The sequence below is a fragment of the Euphorbia lathyris genome, chromosome 10 (genome assembly GCF_963576675.1).
Source record: "Euphorbia lathyris chromosome 10, ddEupLath1.1, whole genome shotgun sequence".
Classification (NCBI taxonomy): domain Eukaryota; kingdom Viridiplantae; phylum Streptophyta; class Magnoliopsida; order Malpighiales; family Euphorbiaceae; genus Euphorbia; species Euphorbia lathyris.
The window spans coordinates 56,852,928-56,867,415 of NC_088919.1; the positions used below are offsets into that span (position 1 = coordinate 56,852,928).

Sequence of the window (14,488 nt, forward strand, 5' to 3'; positions counted from 1 at the left end):
GACTAAAAAGAAGTTTTTGCATCAAAGAAAATATAATCATATTAATCCATGATAATTAAAATAAAAAGAAATAAAATAGAATATTGACATGAGAAGTAAAGATTCAGGATATAAAAGTATTAACGGGGTGTTTGTTAGAAGGGATATAGGAGGTGAGATAGGAATAAAAAAAACACGAGATAAGTTATCCCGTGTTTGTAGATGAATTATAAGCCTCTTATCCCTCAAATCCTATACCCAGGAGGGGATGGTATAAGGAGGTGGGATAAGCTCATGCGATTTCTTATCCTTCAAATTAATGTTATGTAGTTTAAATAAGGTTAAAATAGTAAAATGTATTATTTTATATCTATCCCTATCCCACATGCTAAACATTGAATAATAATTCTCGACTATTATATTTTTATCCTTATCCCAACCATTTATCATTGTTCATATCCCAACTTTTATTCTTATCTCTATCCCAATGAAATGACGTATCCCAATGAAATACCAAACGTCATGTAAGATTAAATAATTTTTTTTAGTAACTTTAATGTTGATGAAAAATCACATATAATATAACAAAGAACAAAGATGTATTTAAAGTAAAATGATATGTAGTCCTTACAAAAACAAATACACAAATTATAGACTGTGACAATGATTATTAAATCCCCGACTATGATTATTGAATCCGGGATTATTAAATCCCTGACTATGATTATTAAATCCCTGACCATGATTATTCATAATCCTATCAGGATTAAAGACTTCATTGTTGATCCCAAAAGAGGACATTGCAATTGCTTGATTCGAACTCAAACCTAAAAACTGCAGACGAGCTTCTGAATTTTGGATCCGAATCATATTTGTTACATTCTGCCTCAAATCTTCCATTGATGCTTTCAACAGTTGAAGCTGAGCCAAATCAAGTTCATCAATAGGCTTTTCCCACCAAAACTTGTCACTGCTTAAATTTCTAATTCTCTTCAGTTCTTCTCCTCTTTTCTTCTCCATCTCCAGTTGATTCATCACCTGACATATATGATTTTCATAATCAGTATTTCGAAGCGCTTAAAGAGTTTTGACACGTGTTTTGAGTGCAGAATCACTTCATCGGACTCGTATACACCCTATAGCAACGCTTAAAAGGTAATAAACTGATGAGTATATAAAAAAAAATTACACGTGCATTTGTAAAAAAAAAAGTTTTTATTAAATCGAACTTGTTCAATTATTTTTTTTTGGTATATATGCGTGTTATAAATTGAATGGTTAAAAACTAATTTTTAAATATTAATGTACAATTTCTCAAAATTAAGCTAGATTTCATTTAATAGTCCTAACATGTAAAAAATTTGGATTTAGGGAGGGTTGAACAGGTAAAAAAAATTGATTTCAGAAGTCAAACCAAGCTAAAAAAATTTAATAATTTGGATTTAAAGAAGCCTAACATGTCAAAAAAAATCAGAAATTTAGATTTAGGGGGTCTAACAGGTAAAAAAAAATTAGAAATTTGGATTTAAAGAGTCCTAATAGGTAAAAAAAAATAGAAATTTGGATTTAGGGAGCCTAACAGGCAAAAAAATTAGAAATTTGGATTTAGAGAGACCAACCGGCCAAAAAATTTAGAAATTTGGATTTATAAAGGCCTAACAGGCAAAAAAAAGAAGGGTAAATTCCAAAAAAAACCCTGTGGTTTGATGTTGTTCCAAAAAAACCATTGTGGTTTGGTTTTACAAAAAAAAAGGACCGTGGTTTCGCCGTTACCCCGAAAAACGGAAAATGACTTAACACCGTTAAAAATGCTGATGTGGCAAGGGGTAGAGTTGGAAAAATATTTTTTTTTATTTCCCTCTTCTCTCTCCTCCTCCTTCTTCTTCATCTCTTCTCTGAAATCTGGAAATTTCCAGATTTCTCCGCCAGAAAAAAACGCAGCCATTCCTTTCAAAGATTACTACACCGACTGGTTCAACACTCTCAAGAACCCTCTTCTTCCTCTCCTCACTCAATCCCTCTCTTCCTCGGCTCTTCTCTTCACTCCTCCCATCGCAATCTCCTCCTCCACCACTTCCTCTCTTACTACGACGCTCTCGATCTCGCCGTCACCACCGATCCAAACAATCTCCCTCACCTCCTTTACCCTTGCTGCTAATCGATTAAGGAGGAACATTGAGTTTGTGCGTTTGGGATTCTGATTTTTCATGGAGCAATTAGGATTATTGGAGTAGAATTTGGGGGATTATTGAAATCAGAACAATGATGAGAAATAATCAGCAAGATCAATTATCGAAGGCTTTCCATGAGCTATCTGTTATTGTTTTGAACCTGCTTCGATCACCACAATCGCCGATGACGCTCTCCGATCAATCTTCGGATGTTCCGAGGAGGAGATCATCTGCGCCGCCACCACAGATCTCGCCGGCGGGATTTGCGTCTTTGATGTTGGGGATTTCATTGGCTTTGATGTTGTGTGGATCATTGACGTTCTTTATTGGATTTTTGTTGATGCCTTGGGTACTTGGATTGGTTATGGTGTTTTATGTGGTTGGGGTTATTACTACGATCTCAATGTTAGGTCGTTCTCTTCTTTGCTACGTTTTGGCGCCTTCGTCTTCCGGTAGCTTTCAGAGACGATCTGGAGATCAGAAGAAGAGGAAGGAAGGAAGAAGAAGGAGGAGAGAGAGGAAAAAGAAAAAAGAAAAAGAAAAAAATAAAAACAAATTGATTTTTCCAACTTTACCCCTATGCCACGTCAGCATTTTAACGGTGTTAAGTCATTTTCCGTTTTTCGGGTAACTGCGAAACCACGGTCCTTTTTTTTTGTAAAACCAAACCACAAGGGTTTTTTTGGAACAACATCAAACCACTGGGGTTTTTTTTGGAATTTACCCAAAAAAGAAATAGAAATTTAGATTTAAGAAAAGCCTAGTAGGCTCAAAATATTGAAATTTTGAATTTTGGAAAACCCTAACATTGTAATATGCCATTTTGGGAGGGCTAATACTCGATAAAAAAAAAATTTACTACAGAGACCGAAACTATGTGAGATCAAGGTGGTTTGGGCGCCCGGAGGAGCCCGAACCCCCTAGGCCACCCCTATCTACGCCCTACTTCAAAGGTAATAAACTGAGGAGTACATAAAATCTCAAGTAATATAATATTAACCTGAGTGAGTTGATTATTAAGGTCACGGATGTTGGCATTCCGATGAGACTCGATGAGCTGCATAGTCGGGGAAGGATGAGCCTGGTTGTTTCCGCTCAGGTATCGATCAATCACCGTTTCAATAGACGGATGTCCGAAGGAAAACACCTTCTTCCCCGGCGAGAAGACGATGATGCGGACATCCTAACTGGGATCGCTGATCACACGCGCTCTGGCGGATCCTCAGACATCAGACCCACGGAGGTTGTACCTAGGAGGGCGGATCCCCAGGACATATGAGCGGGGCGGATCTAGGAGTACACAAGGAGGCGAATCAACATCTACCCCTGGGCGGATCTCGGTTTACTTCCTCCCGAAGTAATTCACCAACAACCGTGACAATCCGTACATGTACCATTGTACTGATTGTCGGGGCGTATCACCTATTTTACCCTTTTATGGATAGCCTTATTGAAACCCTAGTTGGGGTAATCCTTGTCTTTTATTATCATTAGGGGGATGTATTTAAACCCCCATTTTGTAAGGATGAAACAACTTTTAATCAATCAAAATCATTCTCTTTGAGAACCTAAGGTTTATACCTTGTTTATTGGGATTCACTCCTTCTAGTTTAGCTAGAGAAGAACCTCTTTGTTGGTTTATGATTAAAACCTTCATTTATCGCTTTCAATCTGTATCAGTTGGTATCAGAGCCGATCGTTTCCTGAACCGAAACTTCTTTTGGCAATGGTTCAACCCCGACAACCGCAAGATTCCATGGAAACCAGTGACCGGAGGTATGAGGAGCTGAGGGAGCACCTCGCGGAGCAGATCCAAGCCAGCCATGAGCGGTAGAGGCAAACCGACCAACGGTTCCTGGAGCTAGCCACCTCCCTAGAAAACTTCAAACTGGAGGTTCTGGCTCTAATCCGACCAACCGCGGGAGGATCAACCCAGAGAAAGGAAGGAGTCCCTGAACAACAGCTTCCACAAATGGGTCCTAGGGATCCTGAGGTAAGAAGACCCAACTTTGTCCTTATGTATAACGCTGATAGTGATAGTGATGACTTTGAGGGTATCGGGAATGATGATACCGTTAGAACTATGAGGGATGTTGGGCCTGTTGACAATCGACGTGTGGAGGTTGCTAGAGTATACCCAGGTCTAGGAAACTTTGATAGAGATGATGCCTTTAAGCTAAAAATAGACTTACCATCTTTTGGAGGCGAATTGGATATAGAGGGATTCTTAGACTGGTTATCGAAAGTGGAACGTTTCTTTGAGTATGCTGGGATTCCTGATGAGAGGAAAGTAAGGCTGGTGGCATATCGCTTGAAGGGTGGCGCATCAGTTTGGTGGGATCAGATGAGGGAAGAGAGAAGAAGAGGGGGCAGAGATCCGATTCGATCTTGGCTACCGATGAAGGCAATGTTGAGGGAGCGGTTCTTACCGCCGGATTATGAGCAGTATATTTACAGCTCCTACAGGGGATGCTCTCAAGGGGCCCGAAGTGTCTATGAGTATACCTCCGAGTTCTTGAGGCTTTCGGCAAGGGCCAACTTGTCAGAAACTGAAAGCCAAAAGACCTCTAGGTATCTAAAAGGGTTGAGATACAACATCTAGGATCATATTGGCACACAGATGGTGGTTCGGGTATAAGACGCCAGGAATTTAGCCCTCAAGGCTGAATCCCAACTAACCGGGAGATCCAGGAGATCCGCCACTGTTGAGTATACGCCTGGAGGAGGAGGCAATATGAAGCCCTATGACAAAGGCAAACAGGTGGCGAGTGCCAGCGGGGCAAAGTTAAGCAACGTTGGAAGAGGATCTGGGGGAGATACTAGGCCTTACAATGAGGTACCCATACCACCTAAGAACAACAACCCATACGCCAGGCCAACCCCTTTTAAATGTTTCAGGTGCAATGAGCCAGGCCATAGGTCCAACGAGTGTCCTAGGCGGAAGAGCGCCAACGTGGTGGAAAGATATGAAGATGATTATGAAAAGGGGGATGAAGTGTTTTGTGAACCCTTAGGGGAATACGATGATGAGGCGGATGAGGAGAGACACGCCATTCATGTGATACGGCGATTATTAGTCTCAAGCCGGGTAGAGGGCGATCAGAGGCACCAACTATTCAGGACTCGCTGTCTTGTGAACAGTGGGCGATGCAACGTAATAATTGATAGTGGTAGCCAGGAGAACATTGTGAGCAGCAACGCCGTTCGAAAATTTGGATTGTTGGCGGAGGCGCATCCTGACCCCTATAGAGTTGGATGGATCAAGGATGTGGGTGAACTCAGAGTGACCCAGAAGTGTAAGGTCCCAATTGAGATCGGTGAGTATAGGGATGAAGTCTGCTGTGACGTGGTCGATATGGATGCCTGCCACCTATTATTGGCCAGACCATGGCAATTTGATAATGATGCCATCCATGCTGGAAGAATGAACACTTATAGGTTTATGAAGGATGGGGTGAAGTTCGTACTTACGCCAATGATGAGGGAACCAAAGGCCGATGAGAAGTCTACCTTGGTGGTCTGCCCCACACACAAATCATTCGTTAGCGAATGTGAGGAGAGCCAGATGGTGTATGTTGTAATGGTGAAGGCGAATCACGAATCTTCCCAAAGAGGCGAAAGGGAGATGCCGAATGAAGTGACCCGCCTACTTGGCGAATATCAAGATCTGTTCCCTGAAGAGCTGCCAAGTGGGTTACCACCTTTGAAGGACATCCAACATCATATCTATCTTGTGCCCGAGGCTAGTTTACCAAACCTTCCCCATTATCGAATGAGTCCAAAGGAAAATGACATCATGAGGCAGAAAGTGGAAGAGCTCATTGAGATGGGATACGTTAGAGAAAGCATGAGTCCTTGCGCCGTTCCATCTTTACTTACACCTAAGAAGGATGGGTCTTGGCGGATGTGTGTTGACAGCAAGGCCATTAACAAGATCACCATCAAGTACAAGTTCCCAATCCCAAGGTTGGATGATATGCTGGATCAGCTTGGTGGATCCAAAGTCTTCTCCAAGATTAACCTCAGGAGTGGCTATCATCAAATACGGGTTCGGGCTGGGGATGAGTGGAAGACTACTTTCAAGACCAGAGATGGATTGTATGAGTGGTTAGTAATGCCCTTCGGGATGACTAACGCCCCCAGTACATTTATGAGGCTGGTGAATCAGGTGCTCCGCCCGGTAATTGGCAAATTTGTAGTGGTGTATTTTGATGATATTCTGATTCATAGCCAGACCTTGGCGGAACATGTGGAGCACTTGCGGACAGTATTTGACCTGTTAAGGAAGCACCAGCTATACGCCAACACTAAGAAGTGTGATTTTGTCATAGAGAGCCTGGTTTTCCTTGGGTTCGTGGTCAGTGGCGATGGAGTCCAAGTTGATGGGGAGAAGGTAAGAGCTATCCGAGAATGGCCTACTCCGAGGAATGTGGGGGATATCAGGAGTTTTCATGGGCTAGCAACATTTTATCGCCGATTCATCAAGAACTTCAGTGCCATAGTGGCCCCGTTGACGGAATGTTTGAAGAAGGGAAGGGGGTTCGAGTGGGCGGATGCCCAAGAGAAGAGCTTCGCCCTGATCAAGGAAAAGTTGAGTACAGCGCCCGTGCTGGCGTATCCCAATTTTGATAAACTGTTCGAAGTTGAGTGTGATGCCAGTGGAGTTGGGATTGGTGGAGTCTTGATGCAAGAAAAGAGGCCCATTGCATATTTCAGTGAGAAGCTCTGTGAGGCACGGCAAAAGTGGGCCACGTATGATGAAGAGTTTTATGCTGTAGTGAGGGCATTGAAAGTGTGGGAACATTACTTGGTGGGGAAAGAATTCATTCTCCACACTGACCACCAAGCTCTCAAGTACCTGGGAAGTCAGAAGCAACTTCGAAGCTCCATGCATGCCCGGTGGTCCGCCTTCATAGATAAGTTCCCCTATAAGCTTATCCATAAGGCTGGAAAACAGAACAAGGTGGCAGACGCCTTGAGTCGAAGGGTGTCACTAATAAAAACAGTCAACCTGGAGACCGATTGTTTTGAACACATCAGAGGAGAATACTTGGCGGATCCTGACTTTGGCAGTATCTGGGAGAAGTGTCAACACTAGCCTGGGGATGGGGCGTATCATCTGATGGATGAGTATCTCATGAGGGGCAACCAACTTTGCTTACCCTGCACTTCCATCCGCGAAAAGGTTGTTCGTGATCTACATGGCGGATCCCTTGGAGGGCATTTTGGGCGAGACAAGACATATGAAGCAGTGAGTTCTCGTTATTTCTGGCCTAAGATGAGAAGAGATGTTGCCTACTTAGTAGAATGATGCTATATTTGCCAGACCGCCAAAGGACGCACTACAACTGTTGGCTTGCAGCTACCTTTGCCGGTGCCAGAGACCATATGGGAGGATCTATCCATGGACTTTGTCCTAGGGTTGCCCAAAACTCAGAGAGGCATGGATTCCATCTTTGTTGTGGTTGATCGGTTTTCAAAGATGGCCCACTTCATACCTTGTCGTAAAACTAATGACGCCTCAGCGACTGCTAAACTATTCTTCAAAGAGATTGTCAGGCTACATGGCGTACCTAAGAGCATTGTCTCGGATCGTGATACGAAGTTCCTCAGTCACTTCTGGCGAACGTTGTGGGCTCTGTTTGATACGTCTCTAAAGTTTAGTACCACCACCCACCCTCAAACAGACGGACAGACCGAGGTGGTCAATAGAACTTTGGGAAACTTACTACGCAGCAAATGTAAGGATAAGCCCAGGATGTGGGATGTGGTTTTAGCCCAAGCTGAGTTCGCCTACAACGGCTTTGTACATTCGGGAACCGAGAGATCCCCATTTGAGGTAGTATACACAAAGACCCCAAATCACGTCCTTGATATAGCCCATCTCCCTAAAGGAAATGTGACTGCCAACCAGCTGGCTAAGGATTATGTACAGATGCACCAAGAGGTGAGAGAGACTCTTGAGGAGAGAAATAAGAAATTAAAGGCTAAGGCGGATGAGCACCATCGGGACCTACAGTTTGAAGTTGGGGATGAGGTTATGGTATATTTGGGCAAAGAGAGACTCGCTAACGCCACAAGCAGCAAGCTTCGGCCTAGGAAATACGGGCCATATAAGGTCACCAAGAAGATCAATGCCAATGCCTATCATATAGCATTGCCGAATTGGCTTGGTAAAATCTCACCGGCGTTTAACATCCGTGACCTTAGCTCGTGGAAGTCGGATGGTCCTTTGGAGTTTAACACAGACAAATCAGTGCCGAATTCTTTTAAAGAATGAGAGAATGATGCGGACATCCTAACTGGGATCGCTGATCACACGCGCTCTGGCGGATCCTCAGACATCAGACCCACGGAGGTTGTACCTAGGAGGACGGATCCCCAGGACATACGAGCGGGGCAGATCTAGGAGTACACAAGGAGGCGAATCAATATCTACCCCTGGGCGGATCTCGGTTTACTTCCTCCCGAAGTAATTCACCAACAACCCTGACAATCCGTACCTGTACCATTGTACTGATTGTCGGGGCGTATCACCTATTTTACCCTTTTATGGATAGCCTTATTGAAACCCTAGTAGGGGTAATCCTTATCTTTTATTATCATTAGGGGGATGTATTTAAACCCCCATTTTGTAAGTGTTGAACTACGCTTCGAACGATCAATCAACCACACAGAGAAACAAAGTACACAAAGATCACAGATTGGATCTTGAAACAACAATCAAAAGAATACACACAGAATTTACCCTGGTTCGGCTTAACTGCCTACATCCAGCAACTTCACTAATCAATGGAGATTACAACAAGATTGAAACAGTTTCTCCTTTTCCAGAAACTCTTGTGTTTTCCCAATCCCCAATTCAGATTATCACAGTGTACACTTATGACTTAGTCTAAGAATCTCTCGTATGAAACTACTTCCCAACCCATACCTTTTATAGCCTTTACAAAGTTGTGAAAATACCCAAAATATCCTTACTCAAAAATGTACAAACTCAGCAAGACCTACTGACCAGTGGTAACACAGCAAGACCATGTTGACCTGTATTATCACCTCAGTACCATGCTGACCACAGCCATGCTGACTTGATAACTCAGCATTCCGACTTCTTGATTTTACTCTTGCCGACGGGTTGACTCAGCATCATCATCAGCAAGTGATAGAAAACAACGGCTTACAATCTCCACCTTGTCTTTCTATTCACTCCATCAACTAGTGAAGAAAATACACTCAAGGACCACTGACCATCCTAACCAGTTTCAAGCAATGTCTTACTTGAAACAGATTTGGTCAGCATGTCGGCTGGGTTATCCTCAGTTCCCACTTTCACCACCTAAACAGTACCAGTGCTAATCACATCCCTGACGAAATGCGTTCTCACATCTATGTGTTTGGATTGCTCGTGAAAAACTTGATGTTTTGACAGATGTATAGCTCCTTGGCTATCACAGTAAATCTTCAAACCATCAATCTGTGTCACTCCAAGTTCCGTTAAGACTCCTCTCAGCCACATAGCTTCTTTTACTGCCTCTGTAATAGCAATAAACTCAGCTTCGGTTGTTGACAAAGTCACAACTGACTGTAGACTTGCCCTCCAACTTATTGCAGTTCCAAACACAGTGAATACGTACCCGGTTTGGGATTTTCTGGTGTCAATGCTACCAACATAATCAGAATCAACAAAACCTGCTACATCATCCACTAGGGCTTCAGCTCCACCATAACTCAAACCTTTACTCAGTGAGCCTTTGACATACCTCAGCACCCACTTCACCGCTGACCAATGAGCTCTTCCTGGATTTGCCATGAACCTGCTGATGAGACTCACAGCATGAGCCAAATCTGGACGTGTACAGACCATCGCATACATTAGACAGCCTACAACACTCGAATATGGCACCCTCTCCATGTCTTCCTTTTCCTCATCAGTTTGAGGACTTTGCTTACTGCTCAGCTTGAAGTGACTTGCAAGTGGAGTGAGAACGGCCTTTGAATTCGTCATACCAAAACGTTCTAACACCTTGCTCAGATAAACTGACTGACTTAGGAATAGCTTCTTTCTTCCTCTGTCTCGAGAAATTTGCATCCCTAAAATTTTCTGTGCTGACCCGAGATCCTTCATCTCAAACCGTGTGTTTAGTTGTGCCTTTAACTGATTTATGGCTGCTTTGTTTTGACAAGCTATAAGCATGTCATCAACATATAACAAGAGATAAATCTTAGAGCCATCACTAAGGTCTCTACTATACACACACCAGTCATAACTAGACCTATGAAAGTCATGACTTATCATAAACTCATCGAACTTCATGTACCACTGTCTAGGGGACTGTTTCAGACCATATAGAGACTTCTTAAGCAAACATACCCGCTGGTCTTTATCTCCTATTTCAAAACCCTCTGGTTGTTGCATATATATGACCTCATCCAGGTTTCCATGAAGAAAAGCTGTTTTGACATCTAACTGTTCTAATTCTAGATCAAAACGAGCTACAAGAGAGAGAATAATCCTGATAGACCTATGTTTAACAACCGGTGAATAGATTTCATTAAAGTCTATACCTTCCTGCTGAGTAAACCCTTTGGCCACCAACCTAGCTTTAAACCTAGGTTCCTCTACACCAGGTATCCCTTCCTTTCTTTTAAACACCCACCTTGAACCGACCAACTTCTTATCAAAAGGTTTATCTACCAAAATCCAAGTTTCATTTTTATCAAGGGATTTTATCTCATCCTTCATAGCGTTAAGCCACTGTTCCTTGTCAACCGAATTCACAGCTTCCCTATAGGTTACAGGTTCAGACTCTTGTACTTCCTTAGCAACACTAAATGCATAAGCTACAAGGTCCTCAAAACCATATCTAACCGGGGCCCTAGGGACTCTTCTTTCACGGTCTCTAACAAGTCTATAGCTTTGACTGGACTCAGTATCATTACCATCACTGACTTCTTACTCGGTTTTACGGGTGTTTTCACTATTTTCTTCAAGCTCCACCTCATTCTTAACACTCTCAAGGTTTTGAATGGACTTAGGACTACTCGGTTCTAACTGAGTTTTTTCTTGGTTTTTCCGATAAGGAAAATCCATCTCATTGAACACAACATTTCTGCTGACTATGGATTTCTTATAACCAGATTCTATGCACCACAACTTATAGCCCTTGACTCCTATAGGGTAGCCTATAAAAACACATCTTAGAGCCCGAGGTTCTAATTTTCCATGTCTAACGTGTGCAAAAGCTGAACAACCAAACACTCTATGTTTTCCATAATCCTCTGGGTAATCAGACCACATTTGCATAGGTGTTTTAAAACCTATAGCAGATGATGGGCACCTATTGATTAGGTAACACGCAGTTTGCACTGCTTCAGCCCAGAAAGACTTAGGGAGACTGGATTGGATTAACATGCACCTAACTCTTTCTAGGATAGTCCTATTATACCTCTCTGCTAGGCCATTCTACTGTGGAGTTCCAGGAACGGTATGATGTTTAGTTATACCTGACTTCTTGCACAAAGTGATGAAATCTTTGTCAAGAAACTCCAAACCATTGTCGGTTCTCAACCTTTTGATTTTCTTTCCTGTTTGGTTTTCCACTAACACTTTCCAATCCTTGAACGTTTGCAAAGCCTCATTCTTATGAGCTAGAATATAAACCCATACTCTTCTAGAGTAATCATCAATAAGAGTCATAAAATAGGTCCTCCCACCATGAGACTTAGTTCTTGTTGGCCCCCATAGGTCAGAGTGAATGTACTCAAGAATGTCCTGGGTTCTATGTATTGCTGACTTAGGAAACTTGACTTTACTAGACTTCCCTAAGACACAGTTCTCACAGAAATCTATCTTTCCTATGTGATCTTTACCAAGACAACCCTGCTTCCTAAGTTCATGTAAACCAACTTCACTCACGTGACCTAGTCTAAGGTGCCAAAGATTGGTTCTATCAGTTTTAGACTCGGTGAGATTTGCGGTAGAGACTAACACAGTACTACCTAGGAGTGTGTATAGGCCATTACTCATGGTACCTTTCATAACAACTAAAGGTCCTCTAGATATCCTTATGATACCCCCTTCGGCTCTATAATTGTATCCTTGTTTATCAAGCGTACCCAAAAAAATTAAATTTCTTTTCAGTTCTGGCACATACCTCACACCGGTCATAATCCTTTCTTGACCATCGAACATCTTCAGCCTAATGGAGCCTTGACCCAGTACCTTGCACAACTTGTTGTTGCCTAGAAGAACCCTCCCACCTTCCTCTTGAAAGTCTTCGAACCACGTCCTGTTGGGAGTCATATGGAACGTACATCCGCTGTCCAAGATCCAGTCAGTTTTTGGATCTTTATCAGTGACAGCAAGGACCTCAGCGCTCTCATAACCTTCTTCTACCACAGCGGCTTCGCCTTGATCTTTAGGCTGACCTTGACTCTTCTTCCTCTCAGGACAGTTTTTCCTGAAGTGCCCTTCCTTATGGCATTGGAAACACTTGTAGACCTTGCCTTCTTTGTTACTTGAGGATGGAGTCTTGGACTTTTTCCCGTTCTTATTCTTTGGCTTGTGAGAGTCCTTTTTCTCAGACCTTCCACGAACAAATAATCCTTCTGCAGCTTCAGTGTTGGTGTTGGCCTCAATCTGTTTTGACTTTAGCGCCATCAGAACTTCTTCCAGACTTAGTGTTTCTCTAGCGTACTTCATGGTTTCAACAAAATGACTGAAAGACTGGGGTAAAGAATTCAAGATCATTATGGCCTGATCTTCATCTTCAATCTTTACCTCTATGTTCTCTAGGTCAATTATGATCTTTGAGAAATCATCAAGATATTCTTCTACTGGCTTGTCCTCGTTCATCTTGAAGCCGAAAAGCTTTCCCTTAAGATAAACCCGATTGGTGAGTGTCTTCGTCATGTACAACTGTTCAAGCTTGAGCCAAACCCCAGCAGCTGAGGTTTCCTTCGAAACTTCTCTTAGCACTTTATCGCCAAGATACAAGACGATCGTACTGTAAGCCAATTCAAGAAGATCTTCTTTCTCCTCCTTCGTCATTGTCGCCGGAAATTCCTTCTCGCCCTTCAGAGCCTTCGCAACCTTCATTTGAACCAAGATTGCCTTCATCCTCTGTCTCCATAGAGCAAAATCTCCCTTACCATTGAAACGCTCGATCTCGATCTTTGTAAAACCCATTGCTCTGTTCTTGATTAGCTCTGATACTAATTGTTGAACTACGCTTCGAACGATCAATCAACCACACAGAGAAACAAAGTACATAAAGATCACAGATTGGATCTTGAAACAACAATCAAAAGAATACACACAGAAATTACCCTGGTTCGGCTTAACTGCCTACATCCAGCAACTTCACTAATCAATGGAGATTACAACAAGATTGAAACAGTTTCTCCTTTTCCAGAAACTCTCGTGTTTTCCCGATCCCCAATTCAGATTATCACAGTGTACACTTATGACTTAGTCTAAGAATCTCTCGTATGAAACTACTTCCCAACCCAGACCTTTTATAGCCTTTACAAAGTTGTGAAAATACCCAAAATATCCTTACTCAAAAATGTACAAACTCAGCAAGACCTACTGACCAGTGGTAACACAGCAAGACCATGTTGACCTGTATTATCACCTCAGTACCATGCTGACCACAGCCATGCTGACTTGATAACTCAGCATTCCGACTTCTTGATTTTACTCTTGCTGACGGGTTGACTTACAATTACGCTGACTTGTTGACTCAGCATCATCATCAGCAAGTGATAGAAAACAACGACTTACAGTAAGGATGAAACAACTTTTAATCAATCAAAATCATTCTCTTTGAGAACCTAAGGTTTATACCTTGTTTATTGGGATGCACTCCTTCTAGTTTAGCTAGAGAAGAACCTCTTTGTTGGTTTACGATTAAAACCTTCATTTATCGCTTTCAATCTGTATCAGACGATGATACCAATTTCGGCACCGCAGAGAGTAGAAAGTTCAATGGCTTTGTTGAAAAGTCCGGCCCGTCTTTTGGAGAAAGTTACCTGCAGATTGTTTTCGTTAGCCATTTTCACCATCGGAACCTTTTGTCTACCTCTGGTCTTCTTCCTCTTCTTCTCCGTCGTAGCCGTTAAAATGAGAAAACACAGATCAAAATTGGGGGATTTCAATTTGTATGGAAAACACAGATGAAATGAAAATTGGGGAATTTATATGAAATTGGATTTATGAAAAGCTGTCTGGATTCATGAAACATCATGTATATTGGCATAATTGGAAAATTTAATTGGCATTCCATTTTGATTAATCAACATTCAGAGTTTCTTGCTGTCACCGGAGGAAAGAATGG

The 14,488-nt window shown here is 42.4% G+C and overlaps 1 protein-coding gene across 1 annotated transcript; it reads right to left on the reverse strand.

Annotated features, from left to right (window-relative positions):
- Nucleotides 1–627: 627 nt before the first annotated feature.
- Nucleotides 628–14,453, reverse strand: LOC136208165 (agamous-like MADS-box protein AGL62). The gene is made up of 4 exons (XM_065998978.1): nucleotides 14,394–14,453; nucleotides 14,100–14,252; nucleotides 3,151–3,333; nucleotides 628–1,017 (listed from the first exon to the last, which is right to left on the reverse strand). Exons 1-4 carry the CDS (start codon nucleotides 14,451–14,453, stop codon nucleotides 628–630), a joined length of 786 nt encoding a protein of 261 aa, XP_065855050.1.
- Between the last annotated feature and the right edge of the window lie 35 nt (nucleotides 14,454–14,488).

Excerpts from the sequence above, each read along its gene's own strand:
- LOC136208165 (XM_065998978.1), bottom strand. The coding sequence starts at position 14,453 with ATGTTGATTAATCAAAATGGAATGCCAATTAAATTTTCCAATTATGCC. Across the intron at positions 3,334-14,099 it reads GTGCCGAAATTGGTATCATC|GATGTCCGCATCATCGTCTT; the intron begins GTCTGATACAGA and ends GATCCCAGTTAG. Across the intron at positions 1,018-3,150 it reads TTAATAATCAACTCACTCAG|GTGATGAATCAACTGGAGAT; the intron begins GTTAATATTATA and ends CATATATGTCAG.